This window comes from Lepidochelys kempii, chromosome 20 (assembly GCF_965140285.1).
Source record: "Lepidochelys kempii isolate rLepKem1 chromosome 20, rLepKem1.hap1, whole genome shotgun sequence".
NCBI classification, from domain to species: domain Eukaryota; kingdom Metazoa; phylum Chordata; order Testudines; family Cheloniidae; genus Lepidochelys; species Lepidochelys kempii.
Genome location: NC_136399.1, coordinates 27,309,426 through 27,325,944, shown reverse-complemented (window position 1 = coordinate 27,325,944; position 16,519 = coordinate 27,309,426). Strand labels below are relative to the sequence as shown.

The window sequence follows — 16,519 nt, the reverse complement described above, 5'->3', positions numbered from 1 at the left end:
GCTCATTCTTTCTATTCAAAACTCTCTTAGTCAATTTTAAGTTGTGCAAGAGCAAAAATACAAGAAGCCTGGTTCCTGAAGCTGCTCCCCTCATGCACGTAAGAAAAAAAGCAGCTTGATCACAAAAGCAACAACTCAGGACCTTCTTTCTGGAAGAAAATCACAGCACTCTTGTCTTCGGAAAGCAGTTACTAAGCACTCGCAGAGTTGTTCCACACAGAACTGGCGGTGTCCCAGTGGACATGTTTACACAAGAAGATAAAATGGATCCCAGGCTGATCATTGTCCTACAGATATATGTATTATGGAGCTATCGTCCTTACTTTGTAATTAAAGCATTTTCAGTTCTAGGTACCCAATTCCCCTGCCCTTTGTGCAGTCATTTAATTTGGTGCAACATGCAATCAGATCAGAACGGTAGTGTCTTGCACTCCATTTGCACGGTATAAATGCCTGCACAAAGGGGCAGGATAAAGGAGGATCACGTCCTAAGTGCTCTTTCAACCCCTTTTCCAACTCTCAAAAAAGCTTCGTTTGAGCCCCAAATCTCACGTGCTTAGTAAGCGTCTCATGGTAATTTGTAACGTTTGAGGTCACTCAACATTTTTGAATGATGGAACTTGGAAAAACAAGTAGCTTTTCACTGTGAGATCTCAACTGTCACTTGTCTCTGGACTCCAAGACATCTTGTTGCAAAGACATTGGGTTTATTTTACACCTCGGTGTCCAGTACAAACACACATGGGCCACAGCTCATCTTTCAGGAGTAATTTTTAAAAAAATATTTACTGATATAACTAAGCACAAAAGGCAGTTAGGTGCCTAAATGCCTTTCACAGGCAATAGGAGTTATTTGTCTACCCACCACTTGTGCCTTTAATAATCTTGCCCCTTGAGAAATCTTGGGTGGTTTGTTTGAATTCTTCCATTTTTTTCTGTGCTGTATCTCACTGTAAAATTTAACTGCTTCCAGCTAAGTCACAATTCATCTAGTGAATGTTTTATATTCATTTAAAGTCGCTGTCCGGATGCAATTCTTGATATAATGCTCATTAACATATGGCTATATTTGTGCTGTTTATTATTAGTCATTATTCGTACTGTGGTAGCACCCAAAGATCCTGTCTCAAATAGGAACCTTTTTATGCCAGATGACGTACAGACACACACAGTAACAGACAATCCTTGCCCTCATAGCTTACGTTCTAAACAGACAAGGCACACAACGGGTGGGAGGGGAAACAGAGGCACAGAGAAGGAGAACTGCCTTTCCCAAAGTCATATGATGCTCACATAGACTAAACAGGTTTCAGAGTAACAGCCGTGTTAGTCTGTATTCGCAAAAAGAAAAGGAGGACTTGTGGCACCTTAGAGACTAACCAATTTATTTAGTCTCTAAGGTGCCACAAGTACTCCTTTTCTTTTTATAGACTAAACAGTGGTATCTACAGTCTCGGCAAGTTGCCAGCACAGCTCTAGGACTCCTGTGATACCCAGACTCCATACATTCTTGCAGCTGAACGGTCTGATAGTTAGTACATGAAACGTAGAATTGCTGTTCCCTTGCCATTCCATGCTTAGTATGTGCATGTTCCGCAGGTGCCCTGGGATAGAAAACAATCTCCGTTCAGAAACTGGCAAGTTGGGACTTACAAATATTAAATTACACTGTTTAGCACACGGTGCTGGCAGACTGCAAATATCCCAGTGCTAACAACTGTAGTGAACATTTCAATTCCAGCAGGGGGGCTGGAACAATGTTTTATAGTGAGGGTGCTGAGAGACACTGAACCAAACTGTAAACCCTGTATGTAATGGAAACCACTTCAAGCCGGGGGGACCCCTATTTCCAGCACTTACAGATTCCAGAGTCCCAGCCTGGCCCCATTGAACTGTGGTAAGAGCTGGACTGACTGATTTTGCTGTGTTCTTGATTTTCATTTTTGCCAATTTGTTTTCATGTCTGTAGTTAAAAAAGGACCAGATGCCCCAGTGGCAGACGCTACGGAAGGTAACATAGTTCCTTGCAGCCTTTACTCTAGCTTAAACCTTTGTGTTTGTGATAAACATGTAACAATAGGTGTGACGCTTCCCAGGGTGCCTAGGTTGTGAGGTCCCTTGCTACCACCTCTGCTTAGCATGAGGAAGCCTTGTCTGTGCCAGCTCGGAGTAAGCTCCACACACCCCTCCAGCCATGGAGGCACTCCCCTCTAGGCCTACGCAGGCCCTGCTCTCTCTCCAGTTTAGCGATAGAGACACTCTAATCCCTGTGTGTCACTCTGGAGCGACCAGCCCCTGGTCCATTGGACACCTACAGAATTCACAGATCCCATGCTACCAAAGACATGGTACACACCAGCTTACCCATTTCCCTTCAGATCACACTCTGCTTAACATTCAGCACAGAGATATGTTAATAGGGACAGCAGGTAAAAGTTTATTAAATAAAGAGCAGAGATTTCAATGATCGCAAGCAGAGGTATTAGAAACTAATGGTGACAAGTAACATAAAATGATAACACACATTCTAGAACCTAGAAGACTTCGCTAGTTACTATCCTGTCTTCTAGGATTGCGCACCGGCATTTTTCAGCCAGTAGGCTGTAATCCCTTTTCACTTAACAAGCCACACACTCAGCTTGGCTACTCAGTGAAGAATACCTTGTGTCTCCTTGCGGTCTCCGGATATACCAGACTAACTCTTCACTGTGTTCCCTCTTGTAGATTTTGTGATTTCCTATAGACTTTGAAATCTTGATTAGCTGGTAGCTCCATATGCAAATAGACTTATATTGTAAGATATGCAATATACTATGACCTCTTAGGGAGATAAATGTCTACTATCCCCTGCCTGACCAGAACTTATCGCCTTCTAGTAACCTGTCTTAACTTATACACCCGAAGAACCCACATTTCAGTATGAATACATAACTTTGTATATAATATGCTTACATACATTTCACTGTGATTATGACCAGTGAGCTTTCAGGAGAGACCTCACATGCCACCCTTTGGTGAATTACTATGCATATGCCTGACCCAGAGAATCCTTGAAACCCTATGCACCCCCTCTGTGTCCTCTGCCAGCTGGCACCAAGGGGACAGTGAGGTATTAAACAAACAGGCTTGGAACCATTCCCTCTCACCGCTCTCACCACTATTTCCCTGAATTTTGCACTGGTCATATTTGTGTATGAGCACAAAGACACAATGTCAGCCCAGGGCCCGCAGGGCAGTTGTTGCCAAGATGCACATGGGTTCAGTGCCTTCCCGGCACTGAACCCATGGGTTTCATCACATGGGTTCAGTGCCTTCCCGGTTTGTTGTTTGACCTAAAAGCTTCTTGCACAACCTTTACCTTGAAAGGAGGAAAACAACCGATAGACAAATTTGTTGTTTATATAAAAACATAGGCCCGCGATGGGAGGCTTAACTGAGAAGTTAGCCCGTCTGATGTATTTTCCAGACCACAAGTTGATGAATACACTAGGGAATTCACCAATTTAGCAGCTGTGTCTCACTTTCTTCTCATGCACCTGCCGGACAAGCAGACAATCTTGCCAGGAAAGAAATGGCAATTTGAATCAAAATCACAGGCCAGTGGGTTGGAGGGGCATTGAGAGAGAGAGTTGGATCCGGTGATACTGCGAATGCCAGACCTTTCACTGGGCCTACGTCACGGCATCTATTCACTGTGATTAACGTTAGTTATAAACTCATCACATGCACTTCTGTATTCTAAGCAGGGCCAGCTGGCTCTTCTGTCCCGTGGCAGAAGGCTGCCCAGCTGTTAAAGAAGATTAATTGACTTGCATAGGTATGGACAGCACCTATCTGTAAACCCAAAGGTTTAACCAGAGAAGACAAGTTGTTGTTAAGAGACGTCTCACTACGGAGCTCACAATTGTCACAATCCTTTCCTCTGGAGCCAATTTTTAAAAGATATTTATGATGCTTCCTGGGTGTGGCACTGAACCCCATATTCTTCACAGTGATGTTATATGATTATGACATAATTATGATGTATATTGTGCAAGTCATGTGACATGTCATTGGAAAAGTTATGATTTGTGTGCATGTTATCATTTTTGTATCAAACTATGAATATTGACTATGTAGCTGTATTTCAAATGTAGTTACACCTTGATAGCGCCCATTAGACAAGGTGCTTTCAGTCTAGAAAGGGGGCAGTGGCGGATTAGCCATTGGGCCTATGGGGTCCATGTCCAGGGGCCCTGGCCAACTTGGGGGCCCCAGAGACCCTGCGCCCCGACCCCACTCCCTGGAAGCAGCACCGGGCGGGCATGACGGGGGAAGCTGGGTGGGTGGGTGGAGGGGAAGCCCTCAGCACCCCAACCCCACTCTCTGGCAGAAGCGCCAGGTGGGACAGGAGAAGCCCCAGAGCCCTGACCCTGGTCCCTCGCAGAAGCTCAGGGGGTGGCGGGGGAAGCCCTTGCACTGGGACCCCCGCTGTGGCCCCAGGACTGCAGGAGCTCTTGCTACCTGCCTCAGCCTCAGGCCTGGGGGAGCTCTCACTCCTTGCTGTGGCTTGGGGCCCTGGTGGGGGGGAGAGACAGACAGAGCTTCTCTAATTTTAGGGCAGCGGGAGTGCAGAAAGTACCAAATGGGTTGCGAGGCTGCACTGGGGGTGTGTGGAATGGGGGGACACTAGATAGAACAGGAGTGGGGCCCCAGGGAAGGGACAGAAAAGGGTGGGGCTGCAGGTGAAGGGGGAAGAAATGGGTCTCTCCATACAACACAAGCAGTATCACTGAAATGTTAAAAACCACACGTCGACTGTTGCCACATTTCAGTCAAAATCTGACAGCATGAGACGACTTTACAGATCTAAAAGCATTTTTATTTTATAAATACATTTTACATTTGATTACAGATAACAACTCAGCAGATTCAAAACCTCAGTGTGTCCCAGAATGGAAACTTCTAACAGCTACTGTTTTAACATCAGCCCAAACTTGCTAACGTGAACTCAGGGCTTTGTAACAGCAGGTAAAGAGGAGGGAGTATTTAAACAATAGAAGGCACAAGCAGCCATGCACAGCAATGTAACCCAACAAACCAGGTGCAGGATCTGGCTGCTGGCAGCCTGCTAATATTATTCAAATATAATACCTGAGATCTATGCTTTAGTTATTCACATACATTTGGGTTCGGTCTATGCTACAGTTAGGTCAACGCAAGGTGGCTTACGTTGCTCTTATTCGGTCAGCATCTACCCTATAATGATGCTCCTGATGAAGTAAATCACCCGCTACGTCAACTTAATAATTCCACCGCCACAAAAGGCGTAGCACTTAAGTCAACATAGTTACGACGATACAGTGTCAGTGTAGACACTGTGTTAATTACGTCAACTTTAATGGCCTCCAGGAATGTCCCACAATGCCACACCACTACCGCTCTGGTCACTGTTTTGAACTCCACTGTCTGGTGGCCAGGTACTCGCCACGTACCTTTTAAAGCCCTGCGAATTTTGGAAATCCCATTTCCCGTTTGCTCAGCATGGAGAGCTCACCTAGCATCTGCCCAATTGACCTTGCTGGTTCCACGCAGCAAACACACTCCTGCCTGGAACACACAGGATGTGCTGCATCCCCTGGGTCTCCGGGGAGAAGAAACTGAGCAGGCACAGCTCCGATCCAGCCACAGACATGTAGGTATCTATGGCCAGATGGCTTGGGACAAGGTGGAGAAGGGCTACAACAGGGAAACACAGCAGTGCCACATGAAAATCAAGGAGCTGCGGCAGGCACACCAGAAGGCAAGGGAGGCGAACAGCTGCTCAGGTGCAGAGCCAGATACGCTGCTTCTACAATGAGCTGCATGGCATCACTGGCGGCAAGTCCAGCACCCCCCAAGGGCCCTGTGGAATACTCTGGAGGAGTCAGAGTCATGCACCAAGAAGACCAATGGCATTTTGGGGTGTATAAGTAGGGGCAAAGCAGATCAAGGGATGTGATCGTTCCCCTCTATTCGACATTGGTGAGGCCTCATCTGGAGTACTGTGTCCAGTTTTGGGCCCCACACTACAAGAAGGATGTGGAGAAATTGGAGAGAGTCCAGCGAAGGGCAACAAAAATGATTAGGAGTCTGGAACACATGACTTATGAGGAGAGGCTGAGGGAACTGGGATTGTTTAGTCTTCGGAAGAGAAGAATGAGGGGGGATATGATAGCTGCTTTTAACTACCTGAAAGTGGATCCAAAGAGGATGGATCTAGACTATTCTCAGTGATAGCAGATGACAGGACAAGGAGTAATGGTCTCAAGTTGCAGGGGGGGAGATTTAGGTTGGATATTAGGAAAAACTTTTTCACTAGGAGGGTGGTGAAACACTGGAATGCATTACCTAGGGAGGTGGTGGAATCCCCTTCCTTAGAAGTTTTTAAGGTCAGGCATGACAAAGCCCTGGCTGGGATGATTTAGTTGGGAACTGGTCCTGCTCTAGGCAGGGGGTTGGACTAGATGATCTCCTGAGGTCCCTTCCAACTCTGATATTCTATGATTCTATGACCACTGGAGTGAACCCTGAGTACAAGGTGCTGGATGAGGAACAGCAGTAGGAGGAGAGTGGGGGACAGGCGACCGGGGGATCAAGTGGTGTGGCAAGCCAGGACCTCTTCCTGACACCAGAGCAGTTGAGCCAGTCCCTATCATCCAGCACCGGCAAGCTTGATTCAGGGAAAGGAACCTCTGGTAAGTATGATGTTTGCTTCAGTATTGCAGGCACACATCTGTTCATGTTTTTAATCAGGTTAGAAGAGATAGTGAAATAACCATACAGGCAGAGTTGCTATCTGCTTCTCATTCTCCTGTACAGTTAGACAGAGGGGGGCCCCATGGAACAGTTTGTTTATGTGCACCGGGATGTCCCGTGCGTCCTCTACAGAGACCTCAAGGAAACTCTCCTGGAAGTAGGTTGCAGTCCTCTGCTGAAGGTTTCTGGGGAGGGCTGCCTTACTTCTTCTGCCATGGCAGGACACTTTCCCACGCCACTCAGCAATTAATTCAGCAGGCATCATTGCAGTACACAGACTAACAGCAGCCGGACACGTGCAGGAGCCGTTTCCTTTCTGCCTCTGTTACCTTCAGGAGCAAGATACATGATAAAGTCTCCACTGCCTGTGGGAAACAGTGACAGTATTCACCTCAACTGCCCCATCTGCTTATACTGATGCCCATGAGCTACCCCAACTTATAGTCCCAACTCGCCCTGCCCCCCAGGATGTACTCATCATGCCTGGGACTGCTCCCCAGGTCTGTGGATCCCAAGGAGAAGTGAGAATGTTGTGCTTGTAACTTGTGGGGATCCAGGGCCGTGAACGCATTCACAATAGGACCTCTGCAGATGTGTGCCTGCAATGCTGAAGCAAACACTCTGTCCACTGTTTCTTTTGCAGCTGCAAATGTTGCCTTGAAGGTCTTTCCATCCACACTGGCAGACCAGCGGGGCCAGACAGCAGGAGAAAGACGAGGACAAGGGAAGACATGTTGCAGGAGGTCCCATAAGGTTCTGCTGTGTCAGATTCCAGGCTTGGAGGGTGATGCTCAGGGACAGAATGCAGAGTGATCGCGAGGACAGAAGAAGCAGAGAGGAAGCAATGATGGTGCTCCTCAAGGAGCACACAGACATGCTGTGGTCTCTGACTGAACTTGAGGCTGAACAAGTGTGTGCTTGCCTCCCCCTGCAGCACACAGACAAATGCATTCCGGGACCTCCTTATACTCCCCCCCCCATTCCACGTACCCTTGGGGTCACAGCAGAACGCCCACCACTCCACCCCTCGGGACAGGACACAAGCACAGCCGCACATGCACCGACCTGTGTGGCACATGGTTGGTGTCTGTGTTTGTGAAATAGACGTGATGGGTTCTTTCCCCTTAAAGGTTCTGTTCCCTGCATTTAAAAGTGTGTGTTTGCACAATCCTTTGTCCACTTCCTACTAGGCATGTTTTGGAGTATGCTCACAGCACACCAATGTGGCTAATGCCTTTTGACCTGAGTTAAATTTGGTCTAGAGTCCAAGGTTTGGGTAGACAAACCCTTTTGTGCATCAGGATGATAGCTGACTTACTCCCTTGTGCTTGGGGATAGTTCACCTGTTGCCTGATGTTTAATGTGAGACAGGGTTAAACTTAAAAGAGAAACCCCTACGGCCAAACTGCCTCTAATCTAAATAAGCTCATAGGGCCACCGTTCCTCATATGCCACCCATTCACCGGGCCTTGCTATTTTCTTAGTAGGAGAAGGTGAGGGGTCACTTCAGGAGCCCAGCCAAGCAGACGGCAGAACTGAATTTCTGCTGGCCTGTTTTCAGGTGACACAAGCTGTCTGGATGGTTCTCATCCTACACTGCTCACCTAATTGTTTTAGCCAGAGAAAATTCTGCCTTCAGTCAGATAAATGCAACGGCCACTGGGAGTACAACCCTGTCCAGAAGCAGCAATTCTGGGAGTTATTTCAGGGGGGTGAACACCCCACAGCTCACCCTTGTGCGTTCCATACAACTCCCCATTGTTAATGTTTCGCCTCAGAGCGTGGGTCAGGGAACACATCAGAAATGGCAGTTTGGCAAACTTGCCTGAATTTTACGTATTTCCTGGTCTTCCAAGTCACTCCCATCTAAATTGAGATTCCTTAACTGGGGGAGTGCCTGGCACACAGCAACAATGGCATCAGGGGAAAGTTTAAATCTGGACTCAAGGCGGAGGGTTTCCAAGCACTTCAAGGCTGCTAAACAAGCCAGGCCTGCATCTGTTATGGAACAAGTGTTGCTGAATTCCAAAGAGCGGAGCTGTTTCATGTGACGCCCGATGACGTGAACAGCAGCATCTGCAATGACACATTTGCGCAGAACCAGGCATTCCAGGTCCTCCAGATACGGAGCTGCTCTCTGAATCCCAGCGTCTGTCAGCCGGTAGGTTTCAGAGAGCTTCAGTGTCCTTAGGCTGGTCTGAGATGAGATGTTAAGCAGATGCTGATCAGAAAAGGCGGAGACGTTATGGATCATGAGATGCTGCAGTTGTGGCAGGACCCTGGGAGTCTCTGGAGAGACAGATCTTTGGAACCACACAGTAGGAATCTCACACCAGCTCAGCTTCATGCTCTTTAGAGAAGATGGTATACAGTCATATGGGAGCCGACGGAGGTCAGCCTGTGTCAGGGACAGGTGATGGAGGCTGGGACACTGCTTCCCGAGTGCCTGGAACAGTGCTGGGGAAAGGAACTCATGCTTTCTCATTGAGTAGAGCGCTCCTCTCACTTTCAGTATCCTCAGGCTATTGCACAGGTACTGCTTTAGCAGGTGCCACAGGATCTTGGAGCTGATCTGAGCACAAGAGAGCAAGCAACAAAGCACTTGGCACCTTGACAAGACAGGGAACAAACTCAACAGAAGCAGTAAATGAGCAAGGAAAGGCCCATCCCTGCTCTTCTTCATATAGATCTTTCCCATTCATCTAAAAGGAAGATACAGTAACTCCTCACTTAATGTTGTAGTTATGTTCCTGAAAAATGTGACTTTAAGTGAAACAATGTTAAGCAAATTCAATTTCCCCATAAGAATGAATGTAAATATGGGGGGTTAGGTTCCAGGGAAATTTTTTTTGCCGTACAGTACTATAGTTGGGAGGTGCCCCCCCTTACCCCACACAGGCACAGCCCCTGGCACTGGGGACAATGAGTCAGGCAAGGAGGCTAGGAGAAGCACGTTGTGCAGCAGCAGCTTCCCCTACTCTGCAAGTACCAGGGGCGGGGGACTCAACCCTCGGCCAACCCACTCCACCCCTTCCCCCAAGCCCCCACCCTTAACTCGCCTCTTCTTCCCTCCTCCTCCTCCCCCTTTACTCCGCACACTGCATCCTAGCTCCTCCTCCCTCCCTCGCCTCCTGCCCACGGCAAGGGCAATCAGCTGGCTTGCGGTGTTCAGGGGGCAGGAGAGAAGAGTGAGGAGCAGTCCACGGCCTCCCCGCTCCCTCCCCTGCCTCCTGCCCGTGGCAATCAGCTGGCTTGCGGCGTTCAGGTGGCAGGAGAGAAGAGCGAGGACAGGGTGCACGGCCTCCCCCCTCCCTCCTGTCTGCGGCAATCAGCTGGCTGGCGGCATTCAGGAGGCAGGGGAGGGAGCGGGAGCCTGCACTTGGCGTCCTGGCTCCTCCCCCTCCCTCTTGAATGCCGCCAGCCAGCTGATTGCCAAAGGCAGCAGGTGGGGGAAGGCGCGGTCTGACAGCAGGTGGGCAGCGCTTGGGGGGGCATAGGGGGGCTGCCAGCTGTGGACAAAGCAGCAGTCGAAGCATTGCACAACTTTAAATGGAGCATGTTCTGTAACTGAGCAGCATCGTAAGGTCAATACAATGTTAAGCGAGAGGACGGTAAGTGGAGAGTTACTATACTCCACACCTGTAGGGTAAGCCACAGGCACGACCCTGCAGTGTATCTCCTCTTACCCTGACTGCTGCAGCTCCTTTCCCTGTGAGCAACCTCAGTCTCTGCTCTCCACACTCCAGCACGTGTCAGATGCTGTGGCTGCCTTCTCCTCCACATACACAGTCTCTGTCCTCAGAGACCACCCCTGACTCTAGAGACCTATTTAAAACAACCCTCCTGGTTTTAAATGCTCTTCAGAAACTGGCCCAGCTGATCTCATGGCCTCTCTGCCCATCTAACACTAGCCTCTGCTACGCAGCTCCCTCTCCCCTACCCCCACCGCCCTTGCCCCATATGTACAAGATCTGCCCCTGGATATCTTCCTAGCTTCTCCTCTTCCTTCTCTCATTTCACCATCTCATGTTGATTCCCCGATGCAAGCGTCTGGTCCCCACAGGCCCCTCTGCCCCTTCTCCTGGGACAGCCTTTATCAGCCCCCTGGAGTGGTCTCCATTGGGAGACACGCTGCAGGGACACAGCTGGGCTGGTACCTTGTAGGGCATTAAATCCACATGTCTCCAGAGCATCTTGTCCTGTACCAGCCTACGCCAGCGCCTGCAGACCCTGTGGGAACAGCAGCAGGGCAAGTTACGATCCCAGCAGCAGCATCCATGCTCAGTTTTGTGGGAGGCACAGGGAAGGAGCTCACCCACCTGGGGGGGGGGGACATGGAGGCGCCCCCTGGACCAAACTACCTGTGTGGGGGAATCCCCATCATGGGGGCAGGCAAGGATTGGATCCAACCGCCTTGGGAGAGGGCTCCCCATCGGGGGGGGGGAAGGGAGCGGGCTGGGCCGAGCTACCCCTGTGGGGGGGTCCCCATTATGGGGGGGGAGGGAGCGGGCTTGGCCTGGGGAGCTGAGCCACTCGGGGGGGAAAGCAGGGGCGGGTTGGGGAGAAGGGGTTGTGGGGGGCCAAGCCGCCCTGGGGGGGGGAAGGGGGTGGGCTGGGCCGGGGTTGGAGAAGGGGGGTTAAGAAGGGGGGCTGAGAGAGAAGGGGGGCCCGAGCCGCCCCGGGGGGAAGGGGCCGGGCCGGGGTTGGAGAAGGGGGATTAAGGAGGGGGAAAAGGGGGGGGCTGAGAGAGAAGGGGGGGCCGGGCCAGGCGGGAAGGGGGCGGGGTGGGCCGGGGTTGGAGAAGGAGGGTTAAGAAGGGGAGAAGGGGGAGGCTGAGGGAGAAGGGGGGGCCGAGCCGCCCCGGGGGGGGAAGGGGCCGGGCCGGGGTGGGGTTGGAGAAGGAGGGTTAAGGAGGGGGGAAGGGGGGGCTGAGGGAGAAGGGGGGCCCGAGCCGCCCCGGGGGGGGAAGGGGGCGGGCCGGGGTTGGAGAAGGAGGGTTAAGGAGGGGGGAAGGGGGGGCTGAGGGAGAAGGGGGGGCCGAGCCGCCCCGGGGGGGAAGGGGGCGGGCCGGGGTTGGAGAAGGAGGGTTAAGGAGGGGGGAAGGGGGGGCTGAGGGAGAAGGGGGGGCGGGGGCGGGCCGGGGGGGGAAGGGGGTGGGCCGGGGTTGGAGAAGGAGGGTTAAGGAGGGGGGAAGGGGGGGCTGAGGGAGAAGGGGGGCCCGAGCCGCCCCGGGGGGGGAAGGGGGCGGGCCGGGGTTGGAGAAGGAGGGTTAAGGAGGGGGGAAGGGGGGGCTGAGGGAGAAGGGGGGGCCGAGCCGCCCCGGGGGGAAGGGGGCGGGCCGGGGTTGGAGAAGGAGGGTTAAGGAGGGGGGAAGGGGGGGCTGAGGGAGAAGGGGGGGCGGGGGGCGGGCCGGGGGGGGAAGGGGGTGGGCTGGGGTTGGAGAAGGAGGGTTAAGGAGGGGGGAAGGGGGGGGCTGAGGGAGAAGGGGGGGCCGAGCCGCCCCGGGGGGGGAAGGGGCCGGGCCGGGGTTGGAGAAGGAGGGTTAAGGAGGGGGGAAGGGGGGGCTGAGGGAGAAGGGGGACGGGGCCGGGGGGGAGGGGGCGGGGCCGGGGGGGAAGGGGGGGCTGAGGGAGAAGGGGGGCGGGGCCGGGGCCGGGGGGGAGGGGGATTAAGGAGGGAGAAAGGGGGGGGCTGAGAGAGAAGGGGGAAGGGGCCGGGCCGGGCCGGGCCGAGCCGAGGGGGGGCTGCGCCCTCACCGGGCCCCGCGCAGCCGCTCGTGCAGGGGCAGCAGCCGCAGGATCTCCAGCAGCAGGGAGTCGGGCAGCGCCCCCAGGCCCCCGCCATCGCCAGACACTTCCGCTTCCGGACCCACTGACTTCCGGCCGCTGGCAGAGCACTTCCGCTTCCGGGTCAGCCTCGGCAGCGCTCTCCGCGGGACTGACGGGCGGCGAGCGCGGCGGTAGGTGCCGGGGGCGTCTGGGTCTCCCCCCCCGCCCCCCCCCCCGCGGCCCGGGCTGGCTCCGCCCCCCCCCCGCGGCCCGGGCTGGCTCCGCCCCGGGAAGGGACCCCCCCCCCGCGGCCTCTGCCCCCCCCCTGACGCCTCTCGCCTCCCCCCAGGCCGGCGGCATGATCGAAGTTGTCTGCAACGACCGGCTGGGCAAGAAAGTCCGCGTGAAATGCAAGTATCCGGCGGGCGCTTCCCGCAGCGCCTCGGCCCAGCCCGGCGGCCCCGGCGCCTCGCCCCGGGGGGGCGGGGTGGGGCAGGGCGGGGGGGGGCTATGTATCGCCCCGGGGGGGCGGCGGGGTCAATGTCTCAGCGGGGCGGGGGGGTCCTGGCTCGGTCCAGGCGCTCGCTCCGTGGGGGGGCGGGGCAGGGCAGGGGGGGGCTATGTATTGCCCCGGGGGGGCGGCGGGGTCAATGTCTCAGCGGGGCGGGGGGGTCCTGGCTCGGTCCAGGCGCTCGCTCTGTGGGGGGGCGGGGCAGGGGGGGGCTATGTATTGCCCCGGGGGGCTGCGGGGTCAATGTCGCGGCGGGGCGGGGTGGTCTTGGCTCGGTCCAGGCGCTCGCTCCGTAGGCGGGAAGGTAGTTTCCTTAACCGCGGGGCTCAGCACGGAGGACACGATCGGCGACCTGAAGAAACTCATCGCGGCTCAGACTGGGACCCGGTGGGACAAAATTGTGCTGAAGAAATGGTAAGTGGGTGAACGAAAGGCAGGGGCAAGGGAAGGAGACACCTTCGCTGGCTTGATGCACTCGGCCCCTGGGGAAGCTACAGATTTCAGGGTCATTTTAGTTCTTCATCGGCCCAAGGCAGGTAAACTGAGCTCTTTGCACTTCCCTGCATGTGGGTGCCTGTCTGATGCCGTCTTCTGCTACAATCCACCCCCACACATACCCAGAGATGGCTGCATGCGAGGTCATGTGTCTCAATAGTTTGTGATGCACTCTGGGATGGAAAGCTGCATATGAATGCAAAATCTTAAAGAATGCAGCAGAAAGGGCGATCCTAAGGAGAGGAGGCCTGTGGCGCAGACTTCCAGTGAGTGTTCGTTTAAGATTTCTTTTTAGGTTCTGAATTTGTTAATTCTCAGATGTTTCACGTTCTGTACCTTCCCCCTTGTCCAATGTTCCCGGAGGCTCCACTAAAACCTCTCACTCAACGAAGTCTCAGGGGCAGGCCAGCAGTCTAAACTTTGTAAATAATGACAAATTATTCTGGATGAATGCTACTGAGTGAATTTTCCTTCATATTCTCACCTGTGGTAACATTCGACTCAAAATTTTTACTTGGTTCTCTCTTTATTTCAGAATTTCCTGCTGTTCCCCTAACTGGGGATGGATCACTTGATGATTACATGTTCTGTTCAGTCCCTCTGAAGCACTTGGCATTTGTCACTGTCTGAAAACAAGATACTGGGCTAGATGGACCTTTGGTCTGACCCAGTATGGCCATTCTAACTTCTGTATGTGAAGTTATTATATATTTAACACTGTAACTGCACACAGGCAGTCTCTTCTCTTTCCCCACGGAATTCATGATTGGCATTTGTTAAAAAACATGGTTTCAGAAACCTGTCGTGTAACATTTCAGTGATTGATTTTCTAATGTAGTAACTGATACAAGCAAACCTTTGAGTACTATCACAATTGTTCTATTCTTATTGACTACGCTTCCTTTTGTTAATTCTTGTATTGCACTTCTGTTCTTGATTAACTTCCTTTTTAAAATGTTTGTGCAGGTACACAATCTTCAAGGACCATGTATCACTGGGAGACTGTATCCTTGAACATTAGAATAGCCCAAGTAAACTGCAGCTTCTGAGGAAACCGTTTGTCTAGTTAAAATAAAGAATGGGATAGTTATCACTTACAAGATCCACAACCTAAGTAGTGGAGTGACGGGCACATTATAAATACACAGCTAGACAGAGACCTTTTCTAATCTGACATAGTTGCTTGTCACAAACCAGAGGTCTTGCTTATCAGCTTGGGTACTGGTGACTGATGGTATTGGGAGGCCATCATAAGATAACTGGTGAATCTATAGGGAAAACTCCCTTACTAAATTGAGTGGGGTAGCATATGATGGGGACTAATTTGCTGAGTTAAGATACTGCTGTTTCTAGCATTGATGCTTACAATGTCTCATATGACCCATGTTCCCTTCCATAACACTAGTAGTTTAGCTTGTCCATTTGGGACTAGTAGTAAAGTGGGAAGGAGAATTCTGTTGTTGAGAATTTGTACAATGTATCATAATGAATAAATTTGCTGCTGTAGTTTATTTTGAATTAGTGAGCTGGTAGAAATGTAATGCCTTCTTCCATTTGAGCATTTCCTGTGAAATTTCCTTTAACTCATTCCTTCCAGATGAAATCCATGATGGCATGAACCTGGAGTTATATTATCAGTAGCCTTGACTCTAGCTGCAGTTGCATATGGCAGGCATCACTTTTCTAATATAAAACTTGTCTATAAACTTTATTTCATGTAAGGTAAACATTAAAAGTCAAGTTGTGCATGTAGTTTTATCAGATGTCTTTAGCTTTGATGGCAATAAAACTATGTGCAAACTTGTAGGAAGGTTGATTTTGTTTTAAAAAATTGTTTGTAATAAATGTCTTCTGAGAACTTCAGTGTCCTGCTCCTGGCTTTTTAAGTCAGAAGAAATCTCTCTTCCTCAGTAATTACCACAGCAGCCCTAATTAATGCACAACTCCCATCACGTTTGTTTTTATAATAGCTTCTGCCCAAGCTGTGGGCATCCTGTGTTGGTAGGTACTATAACCTTATATATGCTCTACCTTATCATTCTCACTGAACCTTCAAGCACAACCCCTTCCCCCCACCACCCAAAAAACCTCTCAGAACTGTTCATTCAGTTCTAAACGTAAATGATTGGCTAGGATCCTGAAAATTTACATCAATGAGACATGATTGACAGCAAGAGTGAGAGGAGAGCAATTGATTAAATAACAATAGTAATAATAGACTTCATTCTTAATTCAGACAGTCTCCTGGTTTCCATGGTAAAATCTGTCTGGTAAGACTTCTCACAGCTGTTATATTTATCCCCTTGTCACCCTTTTCCTGGCTCCTTTAGCATAATTTTTAACTAGACCCACCCTGTACGTCCTTTTCAGAGTAACAGCCGTGTTAGTCTGTATTCGCAAAAAGAAAAGGAGTACTTGTGGCACCTTAGAGACTAACCAATTTATTTGAGCATAAGCTTTCGTGAGCTACAGCTCACTTCATCGGATGCATACTGTGGAAAGTGTAGAAGAACGCGCTATCTCAGAGTAGCATGAAAAAATACCTCCCCTCACCCCACTCTCCTGCTGGTAATAGCTTATCTAAAGTGATCCCTCTCCTTACAATGTGTATGATAATCAAGGTGGGCCATTTCCAGCACAAATCCAGGGTTTAACAAGAAGGTCGGGGGGGGGGAGGAAAAAACAAGGGGAAATAGGTTACCTTGCATAATGACTGAGTCACTCCCAATCTCTATTCAAGACCTCTACTGGGATAACGAACCAGTTGCATCCTCAGCTGCACAACCTGAACTATCTTCTTGAATTCCTATCTCATTGCCTGGACCTTTGGTGCTTCACTTCCCTCTATTTTACCTGTACTGACTTCTCCCCCCGTCTTCTAAATTTTGGTTATTCATCCCTTTGAGCTCTATTTAATTATGCATCAATGGAGTTCCTTCCTGCTGCTCTGTGTAGAAACCCTGAAAAT

At 51.2% G+C, this 16,519-nt stretch overlaps 2 protein-coding genes across 4 annotated transcripts; one reads left to right on the top strand and one right to left on the bottom strand.

Moving 5' to 3' along the window:
* Nucleotides 1–4,856: 4,856 nt before the first annotated feature.
* On the bottom strand, nt 4,857–12,613 carry LOC140900706 (F-box/LRR-repeat protein 12). Of its 3 annotated transcripts, XM_073318381.1 has the most exons (3): nt 12,534–12,613; nt 10,935–11,007; nt 4,857–9,349 (listed from the first exon to the last, which is right to left on the bottom strand). In XM_073318381.1, exons 2-3 carry the CDS (start codon nt 10,968–10,970, stop codon nt 8,576–8,578), a joined length of 810 nt encoding a protein of 269 aa, XP_073174482.1. In that variant the 5' UTR covers nt 10,971–11,007; nt 12,534–12,613; the 3' UTR covers nt 4,857–8,575. The 3 variants fall into 3 exon arrangements, 2 of the variants coding, with proteins under 2 accessions (XP_073174482.1, XP_073174481.1); XM_073318380.2 differs by lacking the exon at nt 12,534–12,613 and having other exon boundaries at nt 10,935–11,302; XR_012155706.1 differs by lacking the exon at nt 12,534–12,613 and having other exon boundaries at nt 9,273–9,349; nt 10,464–11,312.
* A 44-nt stretch (nt 12,614–12,657) lies between these two features.
* UBL5 (ubiquitin like 5) lies at nt 12,658–15,409 on the top strand. The gene is made up of 5 exons (XM_073318382.2): nt 12,658–12,736; nt 12,895–12,959; nt 13,387–13,470; nt 14,518–14,555; nt 15,149–15,409. Exons 2-5 carry the CDS (start codon nt 12,904–12,906, stop codon nt 15,190–15,192), a joined length of 222 nt encoding a protein of 73 aa, XP_073174483.1. The 5' UTR covers nt 12,658–12,736; nt 12,895–12,903; the 3' UTR covers nt 15,193–15,409.
* Nucleotides 15,410–16,519: the final 1,110 nt, after the last annotated feature.